This window comes from Labrus bergylta, chromosome 4, assembly GCF_963930695.1.
Source record: "Labrus bergylta chromosome 4, fLabBer1.1, whole genome shotgun sequence".
NCBI classification, from domain to species: Eukaryota; Metazoa; Chordata; class Actinopteri; order Labriformes; family Labridae; genus Labrus; species Labrus bergylta.
In genome coordinates this window covers 29,505,643-29,521,168 of record NC_089198.1, presented here as the reverse complement: position 1 = coordinate 29,521,168, position 15,526 = coordinate 29,505,643, and the positions used below count along the sequence as shown (strand labels likewise).

General features: G+C 40.5%; 1 protein-coding gene across 1 annotated transcript; it reads left to right on the top strand.

The window, feature by feature from the left end:
* The first annotated feature begins 67 nt into the window (after nt 1-67).
* cyp7a1 (cytochrome P450, family 7, subfamily A, polypeptide 1) lies at nt 68-5,947 on the top strand. Its single transcript, XM_020630301.3, has 8 exons — nt 68-322; nt 1,298-1,538; nt 1,648-1,857; nt 2,031-2,225; nt 2,348-2,547; nt 4,220-4,350; nt 4,476-4,654; nt 4,991-5,947. Exons 1-8 carry the CDS (start codon nt 240-242, stop codon nt 5,291-5,293), a joined length of 1,542 nt encoding a protein of 513 aa, XP_020485957.1. The 5' UTR covers nt 68-239; the 3' UTR covers nt 5,294-5,947.
* The last annotated feature ends 9,579 nt before the right edge of the window (nt 5,948-15,526 follow it).

Sequence of the window (15,526 nt, the reverse complement as noted above, 5' to 3'; positions counted from 1 at the left end):
ATCCTCCAGCCCTGCCTACAGTTCAAAACAGGTATAAAAGCCCTGCCACACACTGCTGCGTTGTTCATACACACACACACACACACACACACACACACACACACACACACACTGGTTACACACACAATCTACAGCCTATTTACACACACTGTTCTCTGCAGGATTTAGTCCTTGTCTGAGTGTGTTTGGTCAGTGTGGCGCTTTCCCCTTGGTTGGATCTTCCTCTCATCATCGTCAGCATGATTATCAGCATCGCTTTGATCTGGGCCGTCCTGGTGGGCTTCTGCTGCCTGCTGTGGCTTGCTGTGGGAACACGCCGCAGGTAAGACCTCACCTGTACGATGCAAAGTTTAACATGGTGTGGAGAGTGCATGAACAGAAATCTCCTCATGAAGACCTTCAGTTGGTTGCACACAGTTTTACACCCGTCCCTGTGTTTTTCCGGGCGAGCCTCAATAGTGATCCATGAGGCCCCTGATGTAACAATCGCTGTGAGTGACAGACGTAAGTGAGCGGTGTGTGCTTGTCAAACAAAGGCCTTTGTAAAGATGATGGAACTAGTTGGGTATGTTGTTGAGTCACATCACTGTGCTGACATGTGTGAAGCTGCTGTTTACTTTACTCGTGTTCAGAATTATACAGTTAAGGAGCGTATTTAAAAAAGAAAAGAAAAATGTATAATACTTCATCAGCTTTAGATTCTTGGACAAATTTTGGATGTAAAACATACATCTTTTAAAAGAGGATTCTCATGTTTAAAAGAGCCTCGTGATGACATTCAGGCCGGTATGTACAAACAACAACAATAACATTGGAAACTGGTTTGTGATGTTCTTACACTTGACGTTGTTGGTCGTTGGGAGAGACGAAGAACAACTTTAAAACTGTGACACTCAAAGAGGAGCTCTGAATGAGTTTGAATGAATCATCCAAGAAAAGAGGTGCAGCAGGCTGAACATCTTATTTATCTCTTAAATGTTTTGGAGGTATATACCAAGACCATGAACTTTGTTGTCCCTGTTTTTTAGGTCATCCCCCATTTTTCTCTTCTCTTCCCTTATCTCTCTGATTGTCACTTCAAAATAATACATAATTGTTCAGGTAAAACATCATTAACAACATTATTGAACATCATTTAGTGAAGTTAGGTAGCCATAGTTGAACTGTAAGACCTCTTCGAAAACCAATGGGTGATTTTATACTGAGAATATGTCAATATTTTTTTTTTAATTGCCCCATTCTGACATCCAGCAGTGAGTTTCAACATGTCCTTTCCCTCCATTGTTCACACCCTCAGGCAACCAGGTGAGCCTGCCGTGGAGAACGGTTTCATCCCGTACCTGGGGTGTGCTTTGCAGTTCGGGGCCAACCCTCTCCAGTTCCTCCGCAGCCGCCAGAACAAATACGGACACATCTTTACCTGCAAGATCGCCGGCCAGTACATCCACTTCCTGTGTGACCCATTTTCCTACCACTCGGTCATCAGACAGGGCAGACACCTTGACTGGAGGAAGTTCCACTTCGCCACCTCTGTCAAGGTCTGTTTTTAATTCATCTTTTATTTTTTGGACTAGGATGTTTGCCCACATTTCATTCTGCATGTGAGTCCTGTGATGGTCCTAAACCTGCTCTTTCTCCTCTCTGCAGGCATTCGGCCATGACAGCTTCGACCCTCGACACGGTCACACCACGGAGAACCTCCACCAGACTTTCCTGAAGACCCTGCAGGGGGAGGCTCTGCCCTCCCTCATAGAGTCCATGATGGGCCACTTGCAGGACGTCATGCTGAAGTCAGACACACTCAGTCCCAGCAAGGACACCTGGGAGGTGGACGGCATCTTTGCCTTCTGCTACAAGGTCAGTAAACAACTTTAGACCAGTAATATACAAGAGACAAAGGAGTCAGGAAGAGGCATGACACACAGAAACAAAGAGGAACTATAGCTCTGACATCTTGCACTGATTCTGCAGATTCTCCACCTTTTGAACCATGTTTCAACAGTCCTGATAGGTGTCCTTGTGTCATGCAGGTGATGTTTGAGTCTGGATATCTTACCCTGTTCGGTAAAGAGTTTGGTGATGATAAGTGTCAGGCTCGGCAGGAGGCTCAGAAAGCTCTGGTTCTGAATGCTTCAGAGAACTTCAAAGAGTTTGATAAGATCTTCCCAGCGTTAGTGGCCGGTCTGCCCATCCACGTCTTCAAGAGCGCCTACAGCGCCAGAGAGGTCAGTAAGGGTTCAATGCACATGTTACAGACAAAAAGAGAGAATCTGAGAACACAGTGCCTCGCTGTGAGATTTATATGATGAAATCAACTAAACTGAATGTCCTCTTTTCAAATCTAAAGAACCTGGCAAAGACCATGCATGCTGAAAACCTGTCAAAGAGAGAGAACATGTCTGACCTGATCTCTATGAGGATGCTTCTCAACGATTCTTTATCCACCTTTAATGATATAAGCAAAGCCAGGACACACGTAGCTCTGCTGTGGGCTTCACAGGCCAACACCTTGCCCGCCACCTTCTGGAGCCTCTTCTACATGATCAGGTGAGTCCTCTTTCTAAACACTGTACAGACTCAGAAGACTGACACAACAATTCAACCCAGCAGGCGGCAGAGAGTTCTGGTCTGTCTGACACAGAGATTTGTGTCATCTGCATAACACATTAAAGCTCAAGGCGATATAAGTGGTCACCAAGTACTGAGGGGCACTGGCACCAGCGTCATGTTTGAATGTAGCCACAAATAGTGAACCTACGGCCAGATTTACAACTTCCAAAGTACCATCTCCCTCTACTCAGTATATTTCACTCTCCCACTCATCCAACCACTCACTTACTCACTAGTCACAAATGGAATAGAGGAGTGATTACACAGCATTTAGGTGCATGTTGAAAAAAAAAACAACTTTGTGATCGTTCCGGAAAAAAAGACAGGGTAAAATAGTCTCTCACGTAATTCCTTTATTACTTGGGGCGGCAGTGGCTCAGTTGGTAGAGTCAGTAGTGTCTTCACCAGATCGGGAGATCGATCCCCAGCTCCTGCAGCCACACGTCCGATGTATCCTTGGAGAAGACACTTAACCTTGAGTTGCTCCTGTTTTCCGCACTCAGCATCCTAAGCAAAAAAACACCCTCGGTGTCAGCTTTGTTTAATTGCTGCACTCACAGCACTCTCAGTTTAAATAGTTAAACTTTTTGAACTCCTCAGTTTTCATCAACAGCACATCTATCTCACCGACATATCAGACAGAAGAAAGACAGGCCCAGATGGTTACTTTGAGCTTTATTTACAATATATTGTAGAGTTAATTTAAGAAGAACAGAAAATGGTTTTCAGAATAGCCTTATAGTTCTGAACCATCCAATCTCAAACTCAGCCCTCTCACTCTGTGTAAACAATTATTAGAGATGATAGCTCTTTGTCTACAGATCACCTGGAGCCTGGGTGGCAAAAGTAATAGTGGCAAAAATAAATCTATATTTATCGACATGATATGTTCCACGCACATGTGACCAGTCTAACTGGCTGGTGTAGCTTGGTAATACGTAATAAGTGTGACATACAGTTTGTTTGTGGACTTATGGCAAATGTTGCTTGCTAAGAAATAAGCTATCACACCTGTCAGACTACTACATTAGAGCGAATCCACTGAATTATACAGGACACTTTGTGGAGTCTGTTAATGTGTCGTCTGATCTCATATCACCCTCTGTACTGTGGAGCTGGAGGTATTACATCATATTACTGCACATTTATCAGCGTCAAAAAGCTGATTGTAGCACACAGACCCATAAAGTTCAGATCAATGAGATAATTCACATGGATAGTGTTGTTGGGTTCAAGGAGCCGCCTCACAGTGATTTAACAAGTCTGACATAAAGACATATCAGGTGGAGATTTATGATAGAGATTCAGAAAAAACTCAGGCCAATTCATAAAAGTCTCTCAGCGTTAAGAATCTCCTGACTTCCTGACCTGACATTCAAAATAGTCATCCCAAAGTCCATGACAAAAGAAATATTTTGAAGGTGATTTGCTTCTGTTCTTGAAAACTGTCCTGATACATCTGAGAGAATCTGTTCATGTTGGGTTCATAGCACTGTAAGACATATTTCAGCTGACTTAATGTGTGACTTGTTTGAGACACCTCTTTAGTAACCAATGGGTGATGTCACTGCTACAGTAATACTAACTAGTCTCTCGTTTGTGTGCTCAGGAGTCCAGATGCTATGAAAGCAGCTCGTGAGGAAGTGCAGAAAGTTCTGGAGGTTTCCGGTCAGAAGGTCAACCCCAGTAACCCTACACTGAACCTGAGCAGAGAGCAGCTGGACAACTTGCCTGTTCTGGGTAAGATCTCCACCAGTCACTAGAAAATAACCAGGACCTGTACACAGACCGATGATAGTACAGAGTAAAGATTAAAAGTTGAGACTGTGAACTGTGATTTATTTTGTATTTCTTCATGTCCACAGACAGCATCATTAAAGAAGCCATGCGGCTCTCAAGCGCCTCCATGAACGTACGCATTGCCAAGGAGGACTTCCTGCTTCACCTTGACAACCAGGAAGCTTACCGTATAAGGAAAGATGATGTGATAGCCCTGTATCCTCCCATGCTGCACTTTGACCCGGAGATCTACGAGGATCCATATGTAAGAGCCTTAAATACATCATGAATTAAAATCCTCTATAGTAGGGCTGGCATGGTACCAAAAGTTGAAACGTTGATAATACAAATTATAACCATACCTGATCCAATACCAGGGAAATGTTTGCCTCTGATGTAGATGCATTATTCTTCGCCTATGCACCTGTCTTATAAAACAGATGTAGATTTTTTTTTTTAAAGCTTTGGCACTTTTAGATCGTATTGATCCATTTAAACAACACAGATTTATGAACATGTGGAATCCAAAAGTATCGAATCTTTGGACAGTCTGTCTTTAAAAAATGAGCTGAAAATCACCTCCCTCCTCCTCTTCCTGCAGGAGTACAAGTTTGACCGTTTCCTGGACGAGAAGGGTCAGGAGAAGACCACCTTCTACCGCGGCGGGCGCCGCCTGCGCTACTTCTACATGCCGTTCGGCTCAGGGGTCACCAAATGTCCGGGCAGGTTCTTCGCGGTGCACGAGATCAAACAGTTCCTGACTCTGGTGCTTAGTTATTTCGAGATGGAGCTGTTAGACCCAGCCACCAAAGTCCCTCCTCTGGACCAGAGCCGAGCCGGTCTGGGGATCCTGCAGCCCACATATGATGTTGACTTCAGGTACAAGCTGAAAGCCAACCACTAGACTGTGTCAGAGACTGAAGGACAAACTGTACAAAGTGTATATTTAATGAAGATAATGTAAATAGACAAAACTATTTATAGATACTTTATAGATAAATGTAAAGTGTGGAAGCTGGAGCCTCATAATGAAGACCCACACTATGTGCCATAACGCAGGTTCAGGACACTAAAAAAGGGCTGTTGCCATACCAAAGTTACTATTAAAAACCACACAAATGGAAATGATGACAATCAATTTGTACTCTCTCTCTCCTTCTCTCTCTCTCTCTCTCTCTCTCTCTCTCTCTCTCTCTCTCTCTCTCTCTCTCTCTCTCTCTCTTTCTCTCACTCATGGCAGCTTTTAGTTAAAAATATGACTGAAGATCATTCTTTTTTTAATACTATCCATCATTTAAACAACAGAGATTGTATCATTTCAAAGCACCTGATATCACAGATTCACCTGTACTGTATTCAAAATGTCGACAACCTTATTTAAAAACAGTTATCAGTGGTGCTTCGTGTGCACGATGGGCTGAACACACAAAAATAATTTCTTCACCTAAATATGTCAAGTGTTATTATTGTGCTGTGAGACATGTTGTGTTGATTACATGCGTTTGAAATAAACACAAGCTGCTTGTGCCAAAGTACAGAAGAACCTGTGCAACATGAACTCATGCATCGTCCTTTTTCTCATCATCTCGTGAAATCCTGTGATCTGTTATAATTGTCAGATCTTTTTTTGTAATGTTTGTGATGATGCTCAACTGCGATCAGTATCTTTTCTGGACTTTAGCTCATAGAAGGAAAAGGAGCATCAATCAGCTGTAGAGTTTAACACATCAGACAGTCAACAAAGACATGTGTGAATGTTTACTAGTGCTGACCTTTTTTATGTACCTTATATCTGCCCTCTCAGTGTCATTATAGGTGCTTCATGATGTGATAACATGTGGTTCACAGTGAGCACAGAGAACATTTACTTTCTGTGTTTGTCAAACGGATGAGCAGGCTGAAAAGTCCAGACACAGGACAGTAAATATAACCTACAGATCTATGACAGAGATCTGTAGTGGAGTTGGCATTCAGATGTAGTGCAGTGAATAGATGCTGCTCTGCACAGTCAGTGTGATGCATGCTCTCTCTAAAGGTGTTACTGCAGGTGCACACACACACAGGTTGTGTCTAAAATCACACACTCCTTTCTTACTCCCTGTTCTCGGGGAGATCTCTGTAGTGGACTCATTTTGGACATTACTCCTGGCAACGATAATTATGGCTTTGTGCTCTCACAACTGAAATGTAATGATAGAGGATTATTAATAACAGTAAATAATGCATGGCATAAATTTCAGTGATAACTTATATAAGCTTATTTTTGCAGAAAAGTTAAATATAATAAATACATATAAAGTATTGAATTCCTTATAAATTGTTAAACATATTAAACTCATTTATTAGTGTCTCGTCACTAGTCATCATCATCAGGAGAAACTAAAGTTACAGTGTTGAAAATCCTTTCCCTCTTTATTGAAACACCATCCAGATCTCTGTAAAAATGCCCCCAAATATGAACTGTTCTGTGTTCAGTGATGATGCTGGTCACTCCTCTCATCCAGGCCCCGAATGGCTCATTTCTGAAATTGTGGGGCATGTGTGTGCGCCTGGGAAACATCCAGGTATATTAACGGCCGCTCCAGGATATATTTTTCGCACACACGATCAGCATTTCAGACAAATGAAGTCGCTCTTTGAATGCATTTGTTGCAGTGCGACGTCTGGTCTTTTAGTCACACATTAGATAACCTTCGCTCGCAGTGCAAACCCCCTTTTTACAAAAGCTTCTCTCCCTCATTAGTCAAAAACGTGCATTTAAAGGTAACGGTGGGTCCGCTCACAGAAGAGGGACTCGTCCATAAGAGAACAGTAAAATATAACTTTCCACTCATTGTAGATTTACCCCGCACTACACGATTGTTTATATTAATTGGCTTGTGAACATCAGTCGTAAACATTTCCACAATGCAGTGTGGGATGAATGACTCCACTATAGGGTCTGATAATGCTCCCTCAGAGTGTGGACAGCACAACAACATGGCGCATTATAGTGCAATGTAAAATGAGTACTATAGTGTGTGATTGGGACACGGCCACAGTTTGAGAAGCCGTCTTTGTTTCTGTCTTATATGATGTGAGTGTCTGTGGAGAAGCAGACTGTAAATAAACAGCTGTTCACCTTTTAATCCCAACAATAATTAGTGTGAATGATAACAGAGGCAGGTTGTATTTAAGTTAGACTTTTGCATGTTTAACTGGTTTACGTCATGGAGAGTTTGGACAGAAAGCAGGATGACTGCACGCGCAAAATAGGTATTAGTGGAAGAGGCAAATCAACTCAAAATATTTTCGAGTTATAGCAGATAAATCTGAGTATTACAAAAATAAAATTTGGCTTATTAGAAAACCTCGGCATTAAACAGGGCCTCTATTTTCTTCCCTCCATCTTTTGAATGAATTTTCATACATTGCGCAGGAGGTGCGAGCTGTCTCCTCTGTGACACGGACGCTCATGCACGACACTCGGTGCGTTGTTGTGCACCAGACAGCTGGCCAGCGCTGTATCTGATCGGACATAAATGCTCTGGAAAGAGGTATCAGACGGAGGTACAAACAGTGGTGAGGTCCCCCAATCCAGCGGACTTTAGAGGGAGGAGCTCACCAGAGAGGGCGAGCTGGGGGAGAGACGCGCGACCCGAGAAAAAATAAATCCCCAGTTTAAAATATAATGTTGGCGAAAGAGGAAAATAGGAAGACATAAATGACAATGTTAAAATTCTTTAGAATGCAGAGGCTGTGAATGTTCAGTTTTGTTTGGCTATAATTTAAAGGGATAGGCTACTTCACCGGTTAAAACATGAATCTGTATTGACATTGGGTCATATTTGTAGTAGGAATGTGAAATAAATGCTGAAGTTGGTACCTTCTTGACTGAGAAAAGGCAGAAAGTCTCTTATTGGCTCATGTGGATGAAAGACAACAACTCCCAGAATGCACAGCACCGCAGGCCACTCCCACTGAAGCTAGGGTGCTCTTGGAAATTCCTGTCAGAAAACAGACTCTATGTGTGTCCATAGGCAAACAGTGAGAGCACCGACACTACCAGTCCACCCCAGCTCGAGCCGGCCCTGGCTCCTTGTCCTCACCGCCGCCGACTGTCAGGTCGGCTGCAGCAGCCGCAGCAGGAGACCTGACTGTCGGCATCAGCTGCCTCGTCGCTATATTGCGGCCCTTAGAGATAGCCACGAACAGCCGATTCGAGCACAAGACCTTCAAAATCCACTTCATCCATATCAGTTTGAAGTTGAAACATACTTTTATCATACTTTTGTTCTTAACTTTCTCCATAGAGCCTGTTAGCATAGCTACCAAGCAATATGGCGGGCGTTGAGTTTTGATTCTGGAAGTGAGGTCCCACCCACTGATCTGTAATAGGTCTGTAGCTTCAGTGCTAGTTAGAATAGGCAAAAACCATCACTTACTAAGTTTGAAGTCATTTGTAAGATTAAGGTTAGCTAGATTTGAAAATTACACAGAAACACTGCAGACACACATGCAGTGAGTGAATTCTTTGCCAGCTAATATTAGCTTGAAAAACAGATCTTAACAGTTGCTAAATGGGACAAAAAAAACAAACATTTTCTTGTAATGTGGTTAACTAAGTGGGCTATAATGAACTTACTTGCCTGGTGGTAATGGTAAGGTTAGCTAACATCAACAGTCACTTTATATTTGTTTCAGCTTCAACTGACACTGACTATTGATTAAATATTGAATTAGAAATGATGATTAGGGCCTACTACGCAATATGGCCATGGTATAAATAGTATAATATACAGTATTTGAAAATGTATAATAGGAAACTTCAGTGAGACTGTCAGAATGGACCTGGAGCATGTTTTTTGTTTTTTACTGTTTTAACACATAAAGCTGCTGCTATACATCCTGAATTCATGTACTACCAGGACTTATTTTTATTCATACTAGGTCTACTTCATACTTTTACTTTACTTCTTTGTATATGGAGAATATTCAGAAAGGATTGTCCATATGATAATGTTCACTGTTCAGCTGGAGCTGCTTTTGTTCGAATGTTGTTGTTTCCCTTTACAGAATCCTTGTTATGTGGCAGTTTCAGTCTGGAAGGAGAAATCAGAGGGAGGTGCAGGTCCAGGGACCCAGTTTCCCTCAGAGGACAGGTTGTTTATTCAGTTTTGAAACTATAACAGATTTTTTTTCACTTCTGTTTAAAATGTATCTACCAAAACTCTTTTATTCACTTTTTATACATTGGAAATGGCCTTTGCTAAATGTCTTAATGTAAATATTTGTGCTAGATTTTTTGCCTATTTAACCTTCATGTTCTTAAAGTGTATTTTCTTTGTTTATGTCACAGTTTAAATAAAGACAGATGTGGTTTGAGAAGACAGTTTTAAGTTTTATTATTTGTCTTAATATTTTAAGTTGCAATTTTAAAGGCACTGTTTATTTATTATTTTAAAACATGGTGTTTTATAACCTGACAAGCAAGGAATCATTTATCATATCACTAGGTTTAGAAAATAAATATATTGTGTCCATTTTGGTAGAAGGAAATTAATCTATAGCTAGGTGTAGTATTTACAATTCACAGTAAAAATCTGCAAATAAACAATATTAAACAGTTAATTCTTTCAACAGTATTTTCCTGTTAAGGTTTAAAATCACAGCTTTTTGCTGTATTTACAAAAATGGTAGAAAACTGTAAATTTCAGCAACAGCAATATACCGTTAATTTTACAGTAACTTCCTGGCAACCCTACTGCCAGTTGTTTACCGTTTTTTAACAGGGGGAATTTCTAAGAGTGCACATTGCATATGCATGAAGGAAAACATGCTAAATGGACAATGCAGATTGTTTTGCTCATATGAAAGGTGCAATCCTCACTGCGTGCCGGTAGAAGATCAGATAAAACATATTTTGCTGGTGGTATCAAGTTTGCACACGTTTTAAGACACGCAGACCTTTAGTAAATCAGGTACATACTGTACAAACAGATAATAAATCATTTGCAAACCCATCTGAGCGTCCTTCTGACGTCTACATGTTCAACAAACAAAAAACGTACTCTTCCAAGAAACTCTGTACACATTCGTCTGACTCTCCCCATCCTCCCCCTCTCTCTGTCTGACTCTCTCTATTACTGTCTCTTGCTGTCTGTCTGACTCTCTCTCTCTGTCTGTATCTCTCTCTGTCTGTCTCTCGCTGTCTGTCTGACTCTTTCTCTCTGTCTGTCTCTTGCTGTCTGTCTGACTCTCACAATTCTCCTCCTCTTACTGTCTGTCTCTCAATTCAAACTGGCTTATTGGGATGGAAAACATACATTTAGATTGCCAAAGTGGGAAATCCAACACAAAATTAACAAAAAGAAAAAAAACAACAGAAAGGAAAAATATAAAAAACAGAGCTGTGCAGAAAAAACTTCCATAACACAAACATATGTTGACTTCCAACATAAACGTTTAATCAATCACAACACAATGTCATAAAAAACACTAACATCAGATGGAATAACAGAAACTACATTAGTAGTTTAGTTTACAATGTTTGGTTTTGAGCATGAAATTAACTGTTTTGCCAATTGTGTGTTTTGGTGTGTTGGTGTGTTAAGAGTTTAGGAAAATTGTTAAAAGTATTGAAACAATTGTCATAGCAATTGAAAAAAACTGTAACACAAATTTAAATTGCTTGAACTTCTTTTACACACAAGCTCAACTAAGACCAAAACAATGGATTTTGCAGCCAAATTTACCAATGATTTCACACTGTATGTCAGAACAGATACCATCATGTTCTAAACCTAACTTATAGCCTAAAGTCAAAGTGAACAACTGCTCATATTGTAGATTTAAACACATACACATCCTCTGTATTTTTTCCATTGCTACTGAGAAACAGCTGATTGAAGTTATGCAAAAAGAACAATCCCAGCTGATTCCCGAGAAGACGAGTACCAGGACAAGGGAGAGGAAGATTCAAGATTTGTCACATGCTCAGCAGATGTGCAGTGAATTGTAAAGACTGATCCGCAAGGCCATACAATAAACACTCAAAAGTTACTACAGTAATACACATACAGTAAATGTAGAAATATACTGTAAGATAAGTTAAAAAAAGAAGTATAAAGTATAAATATTCAAAATGTAGAAAATGCAAACAGTGTAATGAGTAAAGTGTCAGTGCGTAAAGTGTCCAGGCTGTCAAAATGCAGACGAGCAGGACTTTGTTTTTTTTCAAGAAACCAACAGGTAGGATATTGTATAATGGCTTCTCTTATTACAAAGTGTAAATCATTTGTACCTTGTATAACAGTTAATGTAAGCCTCTAGTTTTTAATATGTAACTGTATTTTGTCTCTCTAAGGATTCAAAGTCTACCTCCCTCAGGGGGCAGAGGAAAGCATCTACTGTAAATGAAACAAATATAGAGAGGCTTCAAAAGAAAGTGCAGTGCTAAACACAATCTATGATCAATACAATACACTGTCTATTGTATAAGGGCAGACCTGACACCTGTAAAGTAATGTAGTTTCTGTTATTCCATCTGATGTTCGTGTTTTTATGACATTGTGGTATGATTAAATGTTTATGTTGGAAGACAACATGTGTTAGTGTTATGGAAGTTGTTTTGATTTTGAAACATGTCCCCCTCCTCTCCCATGTCCTGCTCGTCTGCATTTTGACACCCTGGACACTTTACGCACTGACACTTTACTCATTACACTGTTTACATTTTCCACATTTTGAATATTTATACTTCTCTTTTTTTAACTTATCTTACAGTATATTTCTACATTTACTGTATGTGTATTACTGTAGTAACTTTTGAGTGTTTATTGTATGGCCTTGCGGATCAGTCTTTACAATTCACTGCACATCTGCTGAGCATGTGACAAATCTTGAATCTTCCTCTCCCTTGTGCAGGCATTGTATTTATTTTCTTTATGTTGCTCTATATTGTTCATTTTCCACACAAGATCAGCCCAAAGATGTCCTTTTTTACTTTGTAACATATGGGTATGTGATTGAAAGAACCTCCTTTGTTCCTGTTCCTATGGGAATCAGCTGGGATTGATCTTTTTGCATAACTTCAATCAGCTGTTTCTCAGTAGCAATGGAAAAAAATACAGAGGATATATATGTGTTTAAATCTACAATATGAACAGCTGTTCACTTAGACTTTAGCCTAAAGGTTAGGTTTAGAACAAGATGGTGTCTAAAAATCCATTGTTTTGTTCTTGGTTGAGCTTGTGTGTAAAAGAAGTTCAAATTTGTGTTAAATGTATGCCTTTTGTGTCTAAGCAACAAGACATGTGTTAATTGCGTAGCCTTCAAAGATGGATGTTGTGCTAACTGTGTTAAGAGTTTAGGAAAATTGTTAAAAGTATTGAAAAAAGTGTCATAGCAATCGCAAAAAACTGTATTGTATTTTGAAAATGAGTGTTAGAGTTTAGTTTACAATGTTTGGTTTTGAGCATGAAATTAACTGTTTTGGCAATTGTGTGTAAGAGTTTAGGAAAATTGTTAAGTATTGAAACAATTGTCATAGCAATCGAAAAAAACTGTAATCAGGGAAAATCTGTCTCTCTCACACACACACACACACACACACACACACACACACACACACACACACACACACACACACACACACACACACACACACACACACACAAGGCTATTTATAAAGCAAATCTTGTTTTCAAAAAGAAAATAAATTGTAATTCGAATGATAAAACAGACACATTCAATCAAACAAAGGATGTGGTTGTTTTTAACACCTGTTAATTAAAATCATGTTTTTCATATCTTTTACTTGAAATAGTCACATTTGAGTATTTTCCACAAAACACTGTAGAACTATGGCTGTGCCAACTGTGATCAGTGTGTCTGCCTCCCGTACCTTGACTGTGTGTTGTGGTCTGTCTGTGGGAAGCTTACACTCCCAATCCCCCAGACAGATCACTTCCAACTCCCCGGGCAGCTGATGCCATGTTTCATTGAGTTATCACCCCAGGCCTCCAGCTCTGTAAGTTTGTGGATCACAAGCTTTGATTCAGCACAGTACTTTCTTCTTCTGGCCGCAGTACTCCTCTGCTCTCATTGGTTCCTCAGCTGCAGAGGCTAAATGAGCTGTACTGGTTTGGACCAGCTATGTGCAAGTTCAATCAGGAGAGACAAGTAAATGATTGAAAGATGAAAGGTTTATTTTACATATGTGAAATAGAATGATTGTCAGAGAATCTTTGGCACTTGAACTCTACAGGGAGACAGGGTGACAGAAGATGTCTGCCCTGAGCGGCAACAAGATCTATCCCCCCTAGAGTCCACACACTGGTGGTGGAGGTGTTAGCGGATGATGTCGTCTGGGTTGATGCGATGAAGAAGTTGATTGAACTGTGAAGACTGGAGTTGATGAGGAGATGGTTAATGATGTCATCTGAGGCAAATTGCAAAGGCTGGGGTTGACTGGATGATGGCTGATGATGTGATCCAAGGCTGATGGGATGAAGGAGGTGATGAAACTGTGAAGTCTTGGTGGCAATGGGGAAGTGGAGGGTCGCTCGTAATGATGGCATAAATGAGCTAGTGGAAGTGAATCCATTTTTAAAAGAGACAGCAGCAATGTGATAGGCTAACAATGAGGGAGTGGAGCAGTGCTATTGGATAGATGTGACCAGGTGATGATTACGAGACGTAATGAGTGAGCATGCGTGGAGGAGTGATTTGACATGGTATGAGAATAAACAATGAAACAATGGTGCGAAATATAGTCTTCCTGTCTGAACTGTTGCTAGAGCTACATTTGAAACGTAGCCTGGTTTGAACATAATTTCTAATTTGGGACGGAGATCATACTCCATAAGATTTAAGGTGGTGAACTAGCTTAAAGGCTTAATATGTGATTTTTCACACTTAAATATAATAGAAATCAAGTATATTCTCTGAAAATAACTCTGTGAGTCATGACTGTCTACAATGGGTGTAAAACCCGAGTCCCACTGTCTGTGATGTTTTCAGAGTTTTCAGAGTCCTATCTTCACTTTGTTTACATCGCCGGGACGGCGGCTGACTCCGCCCCTCGAGTATAAAAGTTGTTTAATTGAGGGACTAGAGAAAAGAAGAATAACATACTGTACTTAACTGTGTTTCTAGATAACAAACTGAAAGGAGACATATCACCGCCCACTATAGATGATAAGACACACTTCAATTAACAAATACATTCTCCCCTGGTACTTTTTACATAGTCCAGTAAAATGAACTAACTGAGCTTTAACTGTAGCGTGGAAATGAAAAACAGTGTGAAAAACAAGCGGACAGTGGTCCTAAACACAGCAAACCCTTACAGGACTTCAGGGAACACCGTCCTGCTGTGTCTCTGTGTCGTTTTATTCTCCAACCCTGAAATGCTCTAAGTCCCCGGGGCCTGCTGAATGACTTTAACATTTCTTAGTACCTTGTGTTTCTCCCTCGCTGGACGCTCACACACACATGCAAGACCACTCGTTGCCAAATCACTGTATCTTAATGTTCGTTTATTGATTAGCATTGTTTGCATTATTGTGTTATAATTGGTCTACTATGTAATCTCTGAGCCTGACCGCTCTCTCTTCAGTATGTCACTGCTCATAATGCAGAGCGATGTTACCGCTGCTGTTTCAGGGGGAAGAAGACTCTTTAATATACAGTTTCATCAAATCGCACTTACAAGTTTAAAGTCCTGGATTCTTCATGATGTTACTGTTCTAGCCCGGAAGTTTCACAGGTACAAGAAGTCATTTTGGCAAGACGATTCTACTACAGGGATGAATCAGTGATTTGTTTCAGTGACAGACTGGAAGATGCCAGGTGTGACATGCCTGCAGTGGTATGAGTGTGTGTGTGTGTGTGTGTGTGTGTGTGTGTGTGTGTGTGTGTGTGTGTGTGTATTACCTTCTGCATTATAACCTAACAGAGAAATAAAAGAAAAGAATAGAGACCTTGTTCCCTTTTGGTAAGCAGACACCTGTGATGAACACAATATGGGTTGAATGTTGGCAGTTGACCACAGCTCATTGTCATGATGACACCAGGAACAGTTGTTGTGATGTCTTTGCATGTTGGTTCGTGTTGCTGTGAGAAAACAAAAGGCCTGTTCACCTTCAAACATGAG

Bases quoted from the DNA above. Each gene is read 5' to 3' on its own strand.
- cyp7a1 (XM_020630301.3), top strand. From the start codon at position 240: ATGATTATCAGCATCGCTTTGATCTGGGCCGTCCTGGTGGGCTTCTGC. The intron at 1,539-1,647 runs GTCTGTTTTTAA...TCCTCTCTGCAG, and splicing joins ACTTCGCCACCTCTGTCAAG to GCATTCGGCCATGACAGCTT. The intron at 2,548-4,219 runs GTGAGTCCTCTT...TTGTGTGCTCAG, and splicing joins AGCCTCTTCTACATGATCAG to GAGTCCAGATGCTATGAAAG.